Here is a 13,847-nt window from a genome sequence, read left to right on the forward strand (position 1 = left end):
TGTATGAATTGTTTGTCCAGTCTCGCATATTTATTGTACGTCACAATTGTCACATTCTAGAGAGTAGACTACGTTGCTTGACGTGCAGGCGAAACTAGAAGCTACCTTGCGAAGATACTCCAACGCTTCGATATGTTTGCATGTAGAGCTCCTGGGGCGGCCACAGGCGCCGGGTGTTGTCTTCGTCCTTATTCTGGCATATACATGAATATCCTTGACATTACTGTTGCGTCTATAGGGTACCCGGGGGGGGGGGGAGGAGTAAGTTTCTGGTTGCTGGTGTGAATTGAGCTTGCAGGGTGTATTCACGGCTAGTAGGGTGTATACGGTCACAACGAGATATCACGTTGTTGTAACGGCGAACAACACAGTAGCAAGAACTTTGAGTCACGAAATACTTTTTATTTGGTGTAACGGAACTAACAAAAGAGGTAATATTCGGGCAGAAGGCCAGTGCCGGGCATACGCGCTGATCATCGAAAAAGTGGTTTGTGCCTAATCAGCGTCGGCTATTCCCACGTGATTCATCGAAGATTGCACCGTCATCGCTGGTGCTCACGCGCCTCTAACGGTGCACATCTCTATTGGTGGCGCGCGTACAATATCATTACAAAAGGTAATCAAAAATGATCGACAAGAAAGTTCGAGAATGTTGTTATATATGAAGGCTCGTCATGCACTGAGCAGTAACTTAAGATTTGTTAGTGGTTTAAACGGGTTCAATGTAAACAGATACACAAGTACGCGTGTTAATACCTATAGCAACTGCATCTTACTTGACATGTCATTGGTTGCACGGAGGCGTTTGTCATATCAGACTAAGATTTCAAAGCTTTAACTAGAGAGCAGGCCGAGTCAAAACATGCGACTTCCAAGTGATTAAAAACTGCCCCTTAAAACTGACACAGGTTCTACCAGGATAAAACAATAACGAAAGATTTTGTACATGGAGTGCATATCGTATAAGGAAGCTCATAATTATTTGAATGTAAAAGTCTGACTGCTGTCATCAGCTTAGTTTATAACGAACAATTCGGTAATGAATGGTGTAACGAATACTTCGGTAAGCATACAAACGCCAAAGAGACCCAAAATATTCAAAGCATTGCGAAAGCGCTACAAGAAATAAATGTTCCTATGCATACAGTGTGACTATGCTTTTGTAAAAGCCCCTAAAAGTATTGTCTGTCGAAGGCAACCTGGCTAAAGAACCGAAAATGATGGCAGATATTGCTTTTTAGTTAACAATAAAAAACAGTCCCTACTTTTTAAATGGTTCCTAATGATACGTGTTTTCTTTTATTCAAACAGAAGCACCAATATGATGGGTAATTAAAAGTTTTCTATTACACTGCAAAAAACAGTTCCACAAAGCACTACTCTATTTATACGAGCTGTCAACAATCATCTACGGACATTTCAAGCTTCTAGTTGCACAAACAATGCACTCGTAGCCCATCAAGGTTTGTCTTGAAATCAGTTTCCTAAATCTATGATCGCGAAGAACTTAGTTCTTCAAACAGTGAGCGCTGACCAGGACCTTGACTATACTTCGAGATTGAAGAATGAGAAAATTCTGGCGACGACTTCTTCTCTCTTAATTTATAAGAAAGCAGCGTTTTACTCAGCCGTTTCAAATGTCAAAAAAAGCCGGTCTCTGCACATGATGTGTTCCGGTAATTGCTCACGCCTATGAAAGAATGTTAGCGTTGTTTCTCTGCACAGTCTCCCACTCGCGTTATTATGCGAATGCCGCGGGTGATTTACCTAACTTGCGAACTTGTCAGAATATTGCGGCTGCTCACCCCTATGCCTAACGAGGTGTGTGATCAGTTGATCTTCTTCATATGAATTTCCACATAAGTAGCACTTATTACACAGACACAGATGCTCATCGAGGGTTTCTTTCTCAGTGAAACGAAATCCACAATGCGTACACTCATACGGTGCTTTTATCCCCGTGCATGATTTGACGGTGATGACTGAGACCTGCTTTATCCATAAAGGATAGATTACATGCACCGCAAACGAAAGCTCGGTATCTACAATGCAAATTGAGATGACGTTTGAGAGCTTGTTTGATTTTGAATGCTTTAGTACATTTGTGGCAGACATGGGGTCTCTCGTCAGTGTGAGTGAGCTGGTGTCTACGAAAAGTCGATGGGTCCGAAAATGATGTATCGCATATTTCGCATTTGTAGGGTCTCTCGTCTGTATGAATGCGCGTATGCACATCTAGGTGATCAGAACGACGAAATGATTTATCACATATCTCGCATTTGTACAGTCTCTCGTCGGTGTGCGTGCGGTAATGTCGAACTAGAAGAGAACCCCAAGGGAACAGTTTACCACAGCTTTCGAATTTGTGGTCTTCCCTAGAACGCTTGCGGCAATGTTCTGCAAACTTCGACTGCTTCGCAGATGATTCATCTGACGCTTTGTAAATATTGGCTGTGTCGGCCGTGTGTTCAATGGTATACCCGTGTAAGGCATTCCTTCCGCTGGGAACATTTCCAGAGACACCACACAACTCTTGCAGTTCTCTTCCTCTGGTTCCAGTAACATTCCTGCAACTAGACGAACAAAGGAGCTAAAAGGGGGCGATTCTTGTTATGGGAGGAGAAAAAGAAAATTCGGCAACATAGAGGCTGACAAAATAGATGCTACATTTAGAGGCTGCACTAGAGGCTGCATTTAAAGTTAGCGCTCATTCTGGGCTATTGATTGGCAGAAATTGAACACTCGTGCTTTATCGTTGTTGTTGTTGCTAAAGTTGATGATGAGAACCATCTTCGTTCGAGTTGCAAGCAATACAAAACCATGCTTTACTTATTTCATCATGCAAAACATACATAAAACAGGTGGAGGTGAGCGGAAATGCCTGCAAGTGAATGTTAGATAAGAAATTAAGCCGGTCTAGACATTGAAAATAGACGTACGCCTTCAACATGCCCGAAAGGAGAATTCAGGGAAAACTCCTGAAATGTGCCCCTGGCAGTCTCACATTCGGCGAGAAAAATAACTGTTTTGCATCAGGTAAAATGCTTCTACGTTTTTACGAGGCCTCTTATTTTCATAGTTAAAAAGAAGTACTGAAGCATGATACACTTCTCTAACATGTGAAGGCGGAGACGTTACACCGTTGCTGCCTAATGCATGGAGCTGCTGACGCATAGATAACGTCTTCCCCCGTGTGAAGCGATCACCGATGTCTCAAATACTTCAGTTTTTTGACGCAAAATAGATGAAATATGTCGCCGAAGGAGTGTCCCTTCTTGCTTCTTTATATCGTTAGGAAAATATGCATTACAATGTTCTTTAGAACTAACGTTGGTGTAAAACAACCTGCATTTCTCTCTTCTGTCCATGGCAGACAGCATTTTTCTCGGTCAGGTAATCATGTATGCAAGCGTTGAGTCAAATCATTGTTGGTATGCCATCTTTCGTACCATTTAGGTGAGAAAAAAATAAAACGGGCTGTAGAGCAAAGATGCCTGCGCTTAATGTATCTTCCCTCTTATCTGTTGCTCTATAGAAATATTTACACTAAGCTCTACATGAACATTGTGCGCTATTGTTGCGGTAATCTGTTTATTTGTATACGCACATTGGTTCTTGTTACCGTTGTTAAGACGAGTCATACAACCTTATGGTGTGGTTCAACTCGTGTGGTGTTAACACGTACGTAGTTTCTAATCATGGCAGCTTGGCCATTATTGAGAGCAAATGATCTAATGAACAACTTACGGCTAGCTAAATAAATAAATACATAAACATTAGGAAACTTTTTAGCAAGCCACTACAGTGAAAGTGCTGTTTCTAGAAAACCCATTTAGATCTCGGTGCAGAATTCTTTGTTGCCTTGCTCGGGGATTGCAATAAAAATTTCATTTGATTGAAACAATTCAATTTCGTCAACTCTATCAATAATAATGTTGACGACTTGTTTTATTCCATGCAAAAAATTCTAAGATTGCGAAGAATCAAAAGAACAAAAGCATAAAATTTACAAATGGAACTTCGCGAAAAATATAGCTAGCGAAGTTCTATTAGCTGCATCATTTGGATATTGCTCAAGGGCCAACTTTGTTTGAAACACTATTGCACTTCGCGTGAAATTGTTACTACGTGATAAGGATTTCCAAAATATATACTCATGAAATAGCATATTTAGGAGTACTGTCTTAAATATTTATTTAGTGCACTTTACCTTTGTTATTTGGTGCAGTTGATATAATCCTCGCATTGCTTTTATTGCCGATTTGAAAAGGTGTAATCTGATGCTTGCGTTTCTCACTTTCTACTTGTGTATGACATCACACAAAAACGGAACTGCTCGAAGTACACTAATAGCATATTTTTTTTAAGTGCCACAAACTTTACTAATGCTGGTGCAGTGTATTGTCGAAAAAACTGATTTCTCCTTTCCCATGTACATAGGTAGTAGATTTTGAGCTAAAGCTTCCTGTTTAGGCCAGCGTCATACTGTGTGAACAGCAGCTGATATAAGGCATTTTTTTGGAGTTCAAGTTTGAAGTTTATTTCCTTTCTTCATTACAGAAAGGGGAAACAAGAGCTAAAGGCCATTTGGCCTGAGAGGGGCTCTTGCTCCTAAGTGCGTTCGGCTTACATGATGATCCAATGTACGAAAAAAGCAACTATAACAAGAAACAAGCAAGTGCGATGTAGAAAATACAAATAAACAAGATAATGTGTACATTATACAATGACTATGTGAAAAAGACATTTATGCTTCAATTTTTGTTTGTGCAATCACATTACCGCGCAGATTAAGGAATACATAAATAGTGCATCAACAAAATTTAGTGTGAGAGCAATTTATGTGTAAATAATTTGATAATGTATCAGTAGGGTTTTTATACATTGCTTAAAATTAGGCTCACAGAAATCAATTTTTTGCTCAACAATGTTTAGTAGCCTTGGTATTTGATAGCTTATATCCTGACGTCCGTAGTTAGTACGCGTGAATGGTATTTTCTTGATTTGATAACGTAATGGGTATCGAAGAGAAGTGGTTATGCTGACAACATGGAGCCTGTGTTTTTTTATATGTAAGAGTAATCTATAATAAAATACTTGATTTGCTCGGATCAATAAATGTTTGCCGAAGAGGTTGTGTGTAGGTAAGTCACGCGGCCTACCATAGTAGTTTTCAAAAATTCGGACTACTCGTTTTTGCAAGCTAAATAACTTATCATATTTTTTTGTTGTAGTTGTTCCCCAGGTCAAGACACAATAAGTTAGCTTCGAGTAAAAAAGGGCGTAGTATATTGCTTTCTTTAGCCATAAAGGTATTAGATCACCTATTTTATACATACAGCCTACTACTTTGCTAAGATCATTGCAACGCTTATTGACATGATTGTTCTAGGAGAGGTTTTCTTGGAACCATACTCCCAAAAACTTTTGCGTTGTTACTTGTTCTAGCCTCTTTGCTTGAAATAGAACAGTTATATTAACAGGCAATGGCTTGCTTATCGGTCTAAATTTTATATATTTGGTTTTGTTGACATTCAGTTGTAGTTTGTTGATGTACAGCCAGTCAGATAATAAATTTAAATAATCATTTATTTCTTTTTGTATGCATTGCAAGGAAGAATTTGCAATGAAAAGATTAGTATTGTCTGCGTACATGGTGATATTAGGTGAGGAAGAAATGTTAGGAAGGTCATTGATATAAAGATTAAATAATATAGGACCAAGTATGGATCCCTGTGGCACGCCAGTCTGCATTTTGAGAAGTGAGGAAGTGGCTTGACTATATGAAACAAACTGGTAACGATCCGTTAAGTAACTTCTCATTAACTCTAATGCTGTACCACGTATACCGTAGTCAAAGTTTGCACAGAAGTATACCGTGATTTACGCCGTCAAAAGCCTTACGCAAGTCCAGAAATAAGCCTACCGTGTATAAACGGTTTTCCATATTTTGCAATATTTGATGTTTTATATTTAGGAGCGCATCCTCACACGATTTATTTGAATGGTCAGAACTTGAATCCCTCGCAAAAGTACTTCAGTGTAAGCATCAACGAGCCATAGACGGAATTCCCTGTCACCTGAGTGAGTTGTTCTATCGAAAGGAGTTCTTGCAAAATTTTGGCTCACCTAGCTTCTTTTCCCAGTGCACCCGATGCTTCCTCCATGCCCGCGCGGCTTGTGCTGGCCACTGCGTTATCGCTGCCGGCACTGCTGCTGCTGTAGACTGGCAGTGGGAAACTGGTGCTTCTATTTTCAGGATTGTCTGTATGCCCTGAAATCAGAGGGGCCAATTTCCCACTGGGCGACAAGTCACGTGGCTGGAGCATTCCGTGATATGAACGCGCAAGAATTAAGAAGAAACTGACAGCTCTGCTGCCGTCTCAAGTGATCCTCAAAGCTTAAGCAACAAACACCTGAAAACACAACATAGTTTGGACGAAGAAAACAAACATGTGTTTTGGGAGGGGTTCATTGTTTTATTACGGGGTCACTTCTGCCTAAACCGGCGCTTGGTTGATATTGAAATGCCTGTTGTTTGTTTCCTCGCTTCTCGTCGCGCTTCGACAATGAAATAGCTCTAAGATAACCTACTCGGCATGAGACGTTGGTGATGCATCTGATACAACCCAATATAAAATGCCTGCAGGGACGAATTGCTACATACTAGCGTGGTGCTGTAAAAATGTTCAGGACGGTGCCTCACCGGTAATGGATGCTCATTCTCTTAGATTTCCTCAATGCGGAAGGTTTTCGGAAGAGCATTCGCTCTTTTGTTTAACTGTGGTGTAATGGCTACAGTGCCAGGCTGCTGTGCCCGACACCACAGTAGCGGTTCTGTCATCGCGGACACAATCATTTTCATTTAAACAGCGCTAGATAAGAGCGTACATAGCCGGCCTGCCTACCCACTTACCTATGTAGCGCAAAGTGCTTATAGTCGCCTACAAACGAAGCTCAAACACAAGTTTCATGAATGCGCCATCCACTTCGGTTCGCTTACTTCGTGAGATCAAACAACGTTGCGCTTTTAAAATGGATATTTTCACCGTACATAAGTGACTGTGCCATTGCTGATATGTCGAAGCCTGAACCTTGGGAAATTTAATCAGTTATACCTTCGATTACCTTGGCATTTTCATTAGCACGGCAAGTTCAGCAAGGTGCGAGCGGATCCCAGCCGTCTTGGCTTTCAGTGTGCAAAGGTGGTTATACTTGGGTCTTGCGGGCGGATCTTGCACTCCATTCTTAGGTTGTTAGCGACCATTGAATGAGGCAAAGAATTCTTAGCAATAAAATGACTTAACGGAAGCAAGAAATGTTTAGCCCAAGGGAATAACTAAGAGGTACACGAACGACATTTCCTTAATTACATGAGCCAGCGGCGATGCTGTTTCACATTAAGGGCACTGGAAACGTCCTCTCGTGGTCAAAATTAATCCGAAGCCCCTAGAACGGCCTGCATCATGATGAATTTTGGTTGTGACAGGTAAAACCCCAGAATTCATTCAGTCATGCTGTTTAAATGCGTGGTGCTCGATAGCAAACGCTAGATTCCTCAATTTCCCTGAAGGCGAGGCGGGGTATACTAACGGCTGAAAACATTCCCTAGCCTACCGGAGACGCCGGATGTGCCGTCAGTCGTGGGGTACTGCGTGTTCCATTGGTCAGCACTGGTAGTCCCAGGTATTCTGCAAAACAATACAAATATGCACATGAAGAGTAAGACGTGAGCTGGTGAACAGTGGTACAACAAATATTGCAGTCGAAGTGGATGTTTAGAAAAGGGGTCGCAACTCACGAGGACAAGTGCCCTTGTGGAAACGTTTGCGTCCAGAATCCCTCAGGCAAACAGACGCATTGCATTGAGGGAATATACTGCTATCTAGGAGCTCTAAATGAGAAAGGCCTTGGACTTATGTGGAAGGTGGGAACTGTTACATCTATAGCATGATATCAGAACTATACTAAAGTGAAATAATAAAGTAACAATAATGACCAGCAATGTACGCGATCAATAAGATTGTATTATGGGGAGCACCGGCAGACTACAGGTGCTTGACCTATAACAAACATTTGCTGACGCCGTCCCCGTTACACGTGATTCGCGTAGCACACTTCAGGGGAGCCGGAAGCCATTGCATACCAAAGCGCCAGCATTCTCTGCACGGGAGGCTAAATTTAAAAGCATATGTACTTTGAGATCAGTAATGATAGGGAAGGCATTTTTAACAGAAAAAGAAATGGTACGATTACGCAATATATTACTTGGCATTTTGACACCATCTCATGTTATTTTTCTGCCTTATATGAGGCTCAGCAACTGCATAACTTAGTGCCTTCTGAAACATTTGATGGAGGTGAAACTATTTAACATATAAAGAACTAAATGCTGCCGTTTTTGTACCAAAATTAGGATCCGACTATGAGGCAAGCCGTAGTGTGGATGTTGGGATTACTTTCGTCCACTTTTCTTGCTGCCTGCGCACCCACGCTACACCGCCTCGGTAAACTTGGACATCCTGTGTTTCTTTTTACGTGCTTTCTTTTAGATGAACCTCTTGGTCCTCACTATGTTCATATATTCCACAAGGGGGATTGAGTAAGCAAGGTAGCCTACCTGAAAGTGTGCCTTCACGCATAACAGGAGTGCAATATGCTGCGTAAATTTTTTTTTTACTTTCTCCTTGTCCACTCGCGTTCTTGCAACTAGTACGTACGTTAACTCCAGCTCCGCTTACCGAACACACAAAATTGCTGATGCAGTGACTGCTCGCATCTGAGCCAGCCCTCCCCGGCAAAGATTAGTGAGTACATACATGATTGCTCAGCGGGTAGCCATCCTTGTCTCTGTGTTCTTTTGCAATAACGTTATCTAAATGTGCACTCACGTGGTCCCACCTTTTATGTTGGGTGACGCTTGAACCATGCCTACGCAGCTTCCACTGGGCCGTGTGCGATCAATGCTTCTGCGGGACCACAGCGGCAGGCAGCTTGTGCCACCATTGTCAGTGACACCTGTACGATACAAAAGCACACCACAGGTGTTAATTTGCCACGGTGCAAGGGAAATTCATGTGAAAAGAATATATTGTTTTGATAGAAGGTGCCAGGAAAGAAGCTTTGTCATTTCTATATGCCTAAAACATAACAGCGATGTTACGACCCCCAGGTATAAACGTCTGAAACGCCGCTCCAATTTCACATCACACTCTGCATTCGTATTGACACGTGTACATGTTTATCTTTCTTGGGTGACCACGTTTCACCACTTAACAAACGTTATCACGCAGCGAAGGACGCGCCTGCATGTATAGGAAGTTTCTGGAATGTTATCGATTGTTCCGTCTGTGGTCCGTCACCCAACGTTGTGTAATCTGATTGCATGTATGCGCGATGCGAATAGTGTAGACATTTGTGGAAAACACGCGGGTCCCAGTGATTAGTCTGGAACATTCGACGATTGATGTATAAAAGCCGACGCGCTTGACCCGTTGATCTGATTTTCGACGATCGGTGACCGTGTTCGCCGCTATCGTTGTTCTATAAGTGTAGCCTGTTTTGTGGGCACAGGTTCGCTCAATAAAAGTTAGTTTTGTCGTTCACAGTATTGCTACTGTTTTCTTCAACGTCAGCACCACGTGACAGTATCAAAACAATTTCTTTGTCTACTAAGTTTGATTGGTTCAAGGAAAAAAGTGTCATGGTGGTAGCGCGACAGACCCACAGAGATTCTGCTTGGCAAATGAAATGGTAGACCGAACCACACGCGCTAATTTCAATTTTGAGTGCATTGATCACGGCATGGAACGAACAGTCTCGGCTACTAACGCGACCACCTTGGAGCGTGCATTCGCAATTCGCTGATATGAGAATTCGTTCCGAAACTTGAAGTGCATATTTTTGTATCATTTGCATGTATTCACATGATCACAAATTTTTTTACTAAGGACAGACTTAAGCTGGCTTTTTCGGAAACCACCTTGGCGAGGCTGGTGAAGTGCCTGCTTGCACGCAATTAATACACCGCTGCCACAGTAGACGTAGGGGCTATCTGCCATGTTTGCTTCATTCCACTTTTGCTAACAAACGTTGCGGCTTGGCTGCGATTGATTTCTCGTGAATCTTCGTTACTCCTGTGGGATTCTAATATCTTCACCATGTATCGTCTACGTTGGTTGTCTCGGATGTATGGATGCATCTACCGCCTAGATTACCACGACGTGAAAAGACCATACTGTACCGCCAGTGGGTAAGCGTTGCATTTGTAAACTTATATGTCTTCCTTATTTGAATGGCCAACACACCCACGTTTCGACACATTCAGCAGCAGCGATGAGGCACTCGCACACGTTATCTATTTCTGCCCGCGATATAGCGGCCGGAGACACAGTACTGGACCAGTTGGACGATCGTCCACAGTGAGAACTAAAGGTTTTAGGTCAATATTCTGAAATAACATCCACGCAGAAGGCCTTACTCGCGTTAATAAGGTTCTTGCGGTTTGCAGGCCTTCAAGATAAACTTTAGGAACACCACCCCTCACCACATTCTCGTTTGACTCTCCCGCTATCTTCCTCTTCCGCTTTTTCCTCTTCTTATCCGCCCTGCTCCTCACCCGCGTGCAGGGTAGCCACACGTAACTGCCTCTGGTTAACCTCCCTGCCTTTCTATGCATAGTTTTTTCGCCCCTGTTTGCGCTAAAGGCAAATGGCCATCGCCTACATACTGTCGACGTTTTTAGTCCCATCCATTATTGGCTGCTGTTGCGTGATCCACTGGTAAGGCCAGGCGTCTTCAGAAGTGCTGCAATAGTAAAAGTATGCGTGTTAGATATTGACAGCTGGGACTAACAAACTTGAAATGATGTTTTGTTAAAAGAATGTTTAGAAAAGCAAACTACTGCTTTGTTAACACGGTAATTGCAATGTTTCGTTCTCACTAAACGCAGATTGTGCTGGCTGGCATAGGACAAAGAGCACAAGGGGATATTCGTTGCAAGGCACTCATTCAACACACTCGAAGCGCCACCTACATTGGCTTGAACGAACATTGTCAGCTTAACTCTTGGAGCACATACAACGGCTATATTGCCTCCGTATACAGTTCGCTATATAAGATGCATGCTCCACTTGCCACAGTAGCAGAATCCTAACAATTTCGGAATAAAATATTTTGCTCCATGGAACATTTTTCATTGATATAATAAAACAGGTTGAAGCATAAAAATTAGAGTTTGTGGATGGTTTGTGCGATTATCATTCAAGCCAGTGGTCATATTTGAAAAATGGCCAGTTGTACTTCCCTCTTGCCTGTTGTAGTTCGGCATCGCCGTCGTGGATATGGCGTTTTCACGCTAATTAGATTCATCACTCATGGATCGAGGAGCTATGAGGACTATATTGTAGTCTAGGTAATATTTGAAATTATGGGCTTACGTGGCTTGCCCTATATACAATACAGATTTCTGCTGTCTAGCCGAGCCTTAATTGGAAGAATCCAGAACGAAAAGACGAATTCGAATGAATTGATGATCAACGAGGATTGATTTCATAAACAGTTCTCAGCAAGCGACGGTATGTTTGCTTCTACAGTGCTACTCGCATCTGCCTATCCGAGAATTTCTTGAAAGATCAAGTTTGTTGTCAGAACAGCATGAAAAATGTCTGATGACAGACACAATGCTCAGCAAGAGCGAAGATGAAAAGCGACGTCCTATTTCTGTTGTTCACATATGGTAATGACTATCGTGGAATAGCATGACTTTCCACTTACTTATCGCTGTTGTATAAAGCCGCCCAAGTTTCGTCTTTTAAGAACTATTTATGGAACTCAGGTAAAAATTTTAGTGGTAGAACAACCCTCGAAAGAAGAAATACTAAAGTGATTTCATCGACCAAACTACTCCAAGCGGGAAATCGGTCAACTTGGGAAACAGTACGTTTTCTCTTTTATACGTATTTGTCGCCCTTAGGCAACACAGGCAAATGGACCAGCAATCGTTTTAAACAGACCTGTGGCTTATCCTCCACTACGCTTATGTTTCGTGATAATATAGCTTTATGCAGGAAATACATATCGTTGGTCACAGTGTTTTTTATTTGGAAAATTGCAGAAATTACTTACCGGCTTGGCAATGCAATTGTGCAGTTCGCTTAAAATGAATAATTATAAGGTTTTTCGTTGAATAGCCATGACCTCATAAATGATGTCACACAAGGGGTGCGGCGCGTAAATATTTACCACCGCCCGGGGCTTCTTTGACGAGCACCTAAATGCAGGTAAACGCGAGCCTTTTTGCAGTGCGCTTTCATCAAATTACGACGGTCACATCCGGAATTGCACCAGGGACTGATTTACAACACCCAGTGGGGTGTGTGTAGTGGAATAATCAGACAAACGAAAAATATTTTCCTTGTTAAATAAACTCGCTTCACGTTGTGACAAGTCTTGCCCAAAGCGCTAAATAGCTGACTTGGCGCTTAACTTGACAATATTTTCTCACCACCCGTTCAACGACGCGTTTGTATCCAAGAAAGTCACGGATTTTAACGCTCAAGTTGGCCGTCAACAAAGACACGTTTTAGGTGAGAAAAAATGCCTAGCAGTTAAAGCCTTCATTCTGCGTTGCCTCTGCGAGTGACAGTATTCAATTAAAAATTTACAAGTGGTAAAGCTCACGTTGTGTAGGCGCGCAGAGTAGATGAAACGTCCTGAGTATCGTCACGTCTTGCACTGGGGGTTGCTTCGTCCGTGAAGCTGAACACAGGAGGCGTGTATACGTTGCTTCTTTTTTCAGCCATGCCTTGTGTTACGATACTTTAACGGTCTGGTACGTATTCGCCACTGCGGGATGTTGAATCACCGCGCATGAGCACCGAGCGCCCATAGCGAAAGCAAATGACTCTTTCCGCACTTCGGGATTTTGAATAAAATGACATCGCATATCTTCCAAAAAGGAGACGATAGAGTGCGCCGCTAGTTTAACGCTAAACTGCAGATCTTTGAATGCTAACAGAGGCACCCCGATAACCCTTTCTAGCTTTTCGCCAAATCATTTAAACGAACTAGCCCTCACTTCCAAAAAGAAAAAGCGTTCACGTGACGTTAGGATAGATGGATGGATGGATAAAACTTCATTTGATCTATTTAAATGTGGTTGGGCCCCTAGATGTCCGGGAGCCCCCTGGTCGACATCTGTAGGCAAGCACGGTGCACCAGCCAGAGCTGGTCATCCGGGCAAGTGGCCGAAGAGCGACCTCCCACGAGGAAAGGGAAGGGTTGGGAATGGGCTCTACCGACATGGTCTTGGGGCAGCCTCACAAACAGTGGAAAGCATCTGCCAGGGGCACTCGGCAGGTGGTACATTGAGGATTCTAAAGATGAGGGTAAAATAAGTGTGTCAGATACGGAGAAATAAATGCTTTGAACTGGATCTGGCAGCAGATTGAACTCTGATGGGCGGTAAAGGAATGGTAAGGGGGAGGTAGATCTCGTCTATGATCCCTGTAAAATGTGGTAATCTGGTGGTAGGTGCAGATCCCCTCTCCTGATTCTTCCATGGGGTTGGGTGAGTGGTCGTCCAGAGTCTGGAGGGAAAGACCTCGGTCATGCGCAATAACACGCTCGTTCCCGGGGACGCACTCATGCCCAGGTACCCACGTGATAGTCACCTGGTGGGGAAGCGAAGGAAAGTTTTGTCAAATGTGTGTGACCATCTTAGGTGCTACGCCTTGAAGGAAGTAACGGTATGCACTTTGGGAATCGGTGCAGATTTCTGTAATGGTAGAATCCTCAGCCGTATGCGCCACTGCGAGGACTAATGCGACCCCCTCAGCCACATCTGT

The 13,847-nt window shown here is 42.8% G+C and overlaps 1 protein-coding gene across 3 annotated transcripts; it reads right to left on the minus strand.

Moving 5' to 3' along the window:
• Positions 1-396: 396 nt before the first annotated feature.
• Positions 397-12,837, minus strand: LOC129381446 (uncharacterized). Of its 3 annotated transcripts, none has more exons than XM_072285332.1 (6): positions 12,682-12,837; positions 10,730-10,806; positions 8,902-9,018; positions 7,618-7,691; positions 6,130-6,274; positions 397-2,573 (listed from the first exon to the last, which is right to left on the minus strand). In XM_072285332.1, exons 1-6 carry the CDS (start codon positions 12,801-12,803, stop codon positions 2,320-2,322), a joined length of 789 nt encoding a protein of 262 aa, XP_072141433.1. In that variant the 5' UTR covers positions 12,804-12,837; the 3' UTR covers positions 397-2,319. The 3 variants fall into 3 exon arrangements, with proteins under 3 accessions (XP_072141433.1, XP_072141432.1, XP_072141434.1); XM_072285331.1 differs by having other exon boundaries at positions 8,892-9,018; XM_072285333.1 differs by lacking the exon at positions 397-2,573 and having other exon boundaries at positions 6,078-6,274; positions 8,892-9,018.
• Positions 12,838-13,847: the final 1,010 nt, after the last annotated feature.

The sequence above is a fragment of the Dermacentor andersoni genome, chromosome 11, assembly GCF_023375885.2.
Source record: "Dermacentor andersoni chromosome 11, qqDerAnde1_hic_scaffold, whole genome shotgun sequence".
NCBI classification, from domain to species: domain Eukaryota; kingdom Metazoa; phylum Arthropoda; class Arachnida; order Ixodida; family Ixodidae; genus Dermacentor; species Dermacentor andersoni.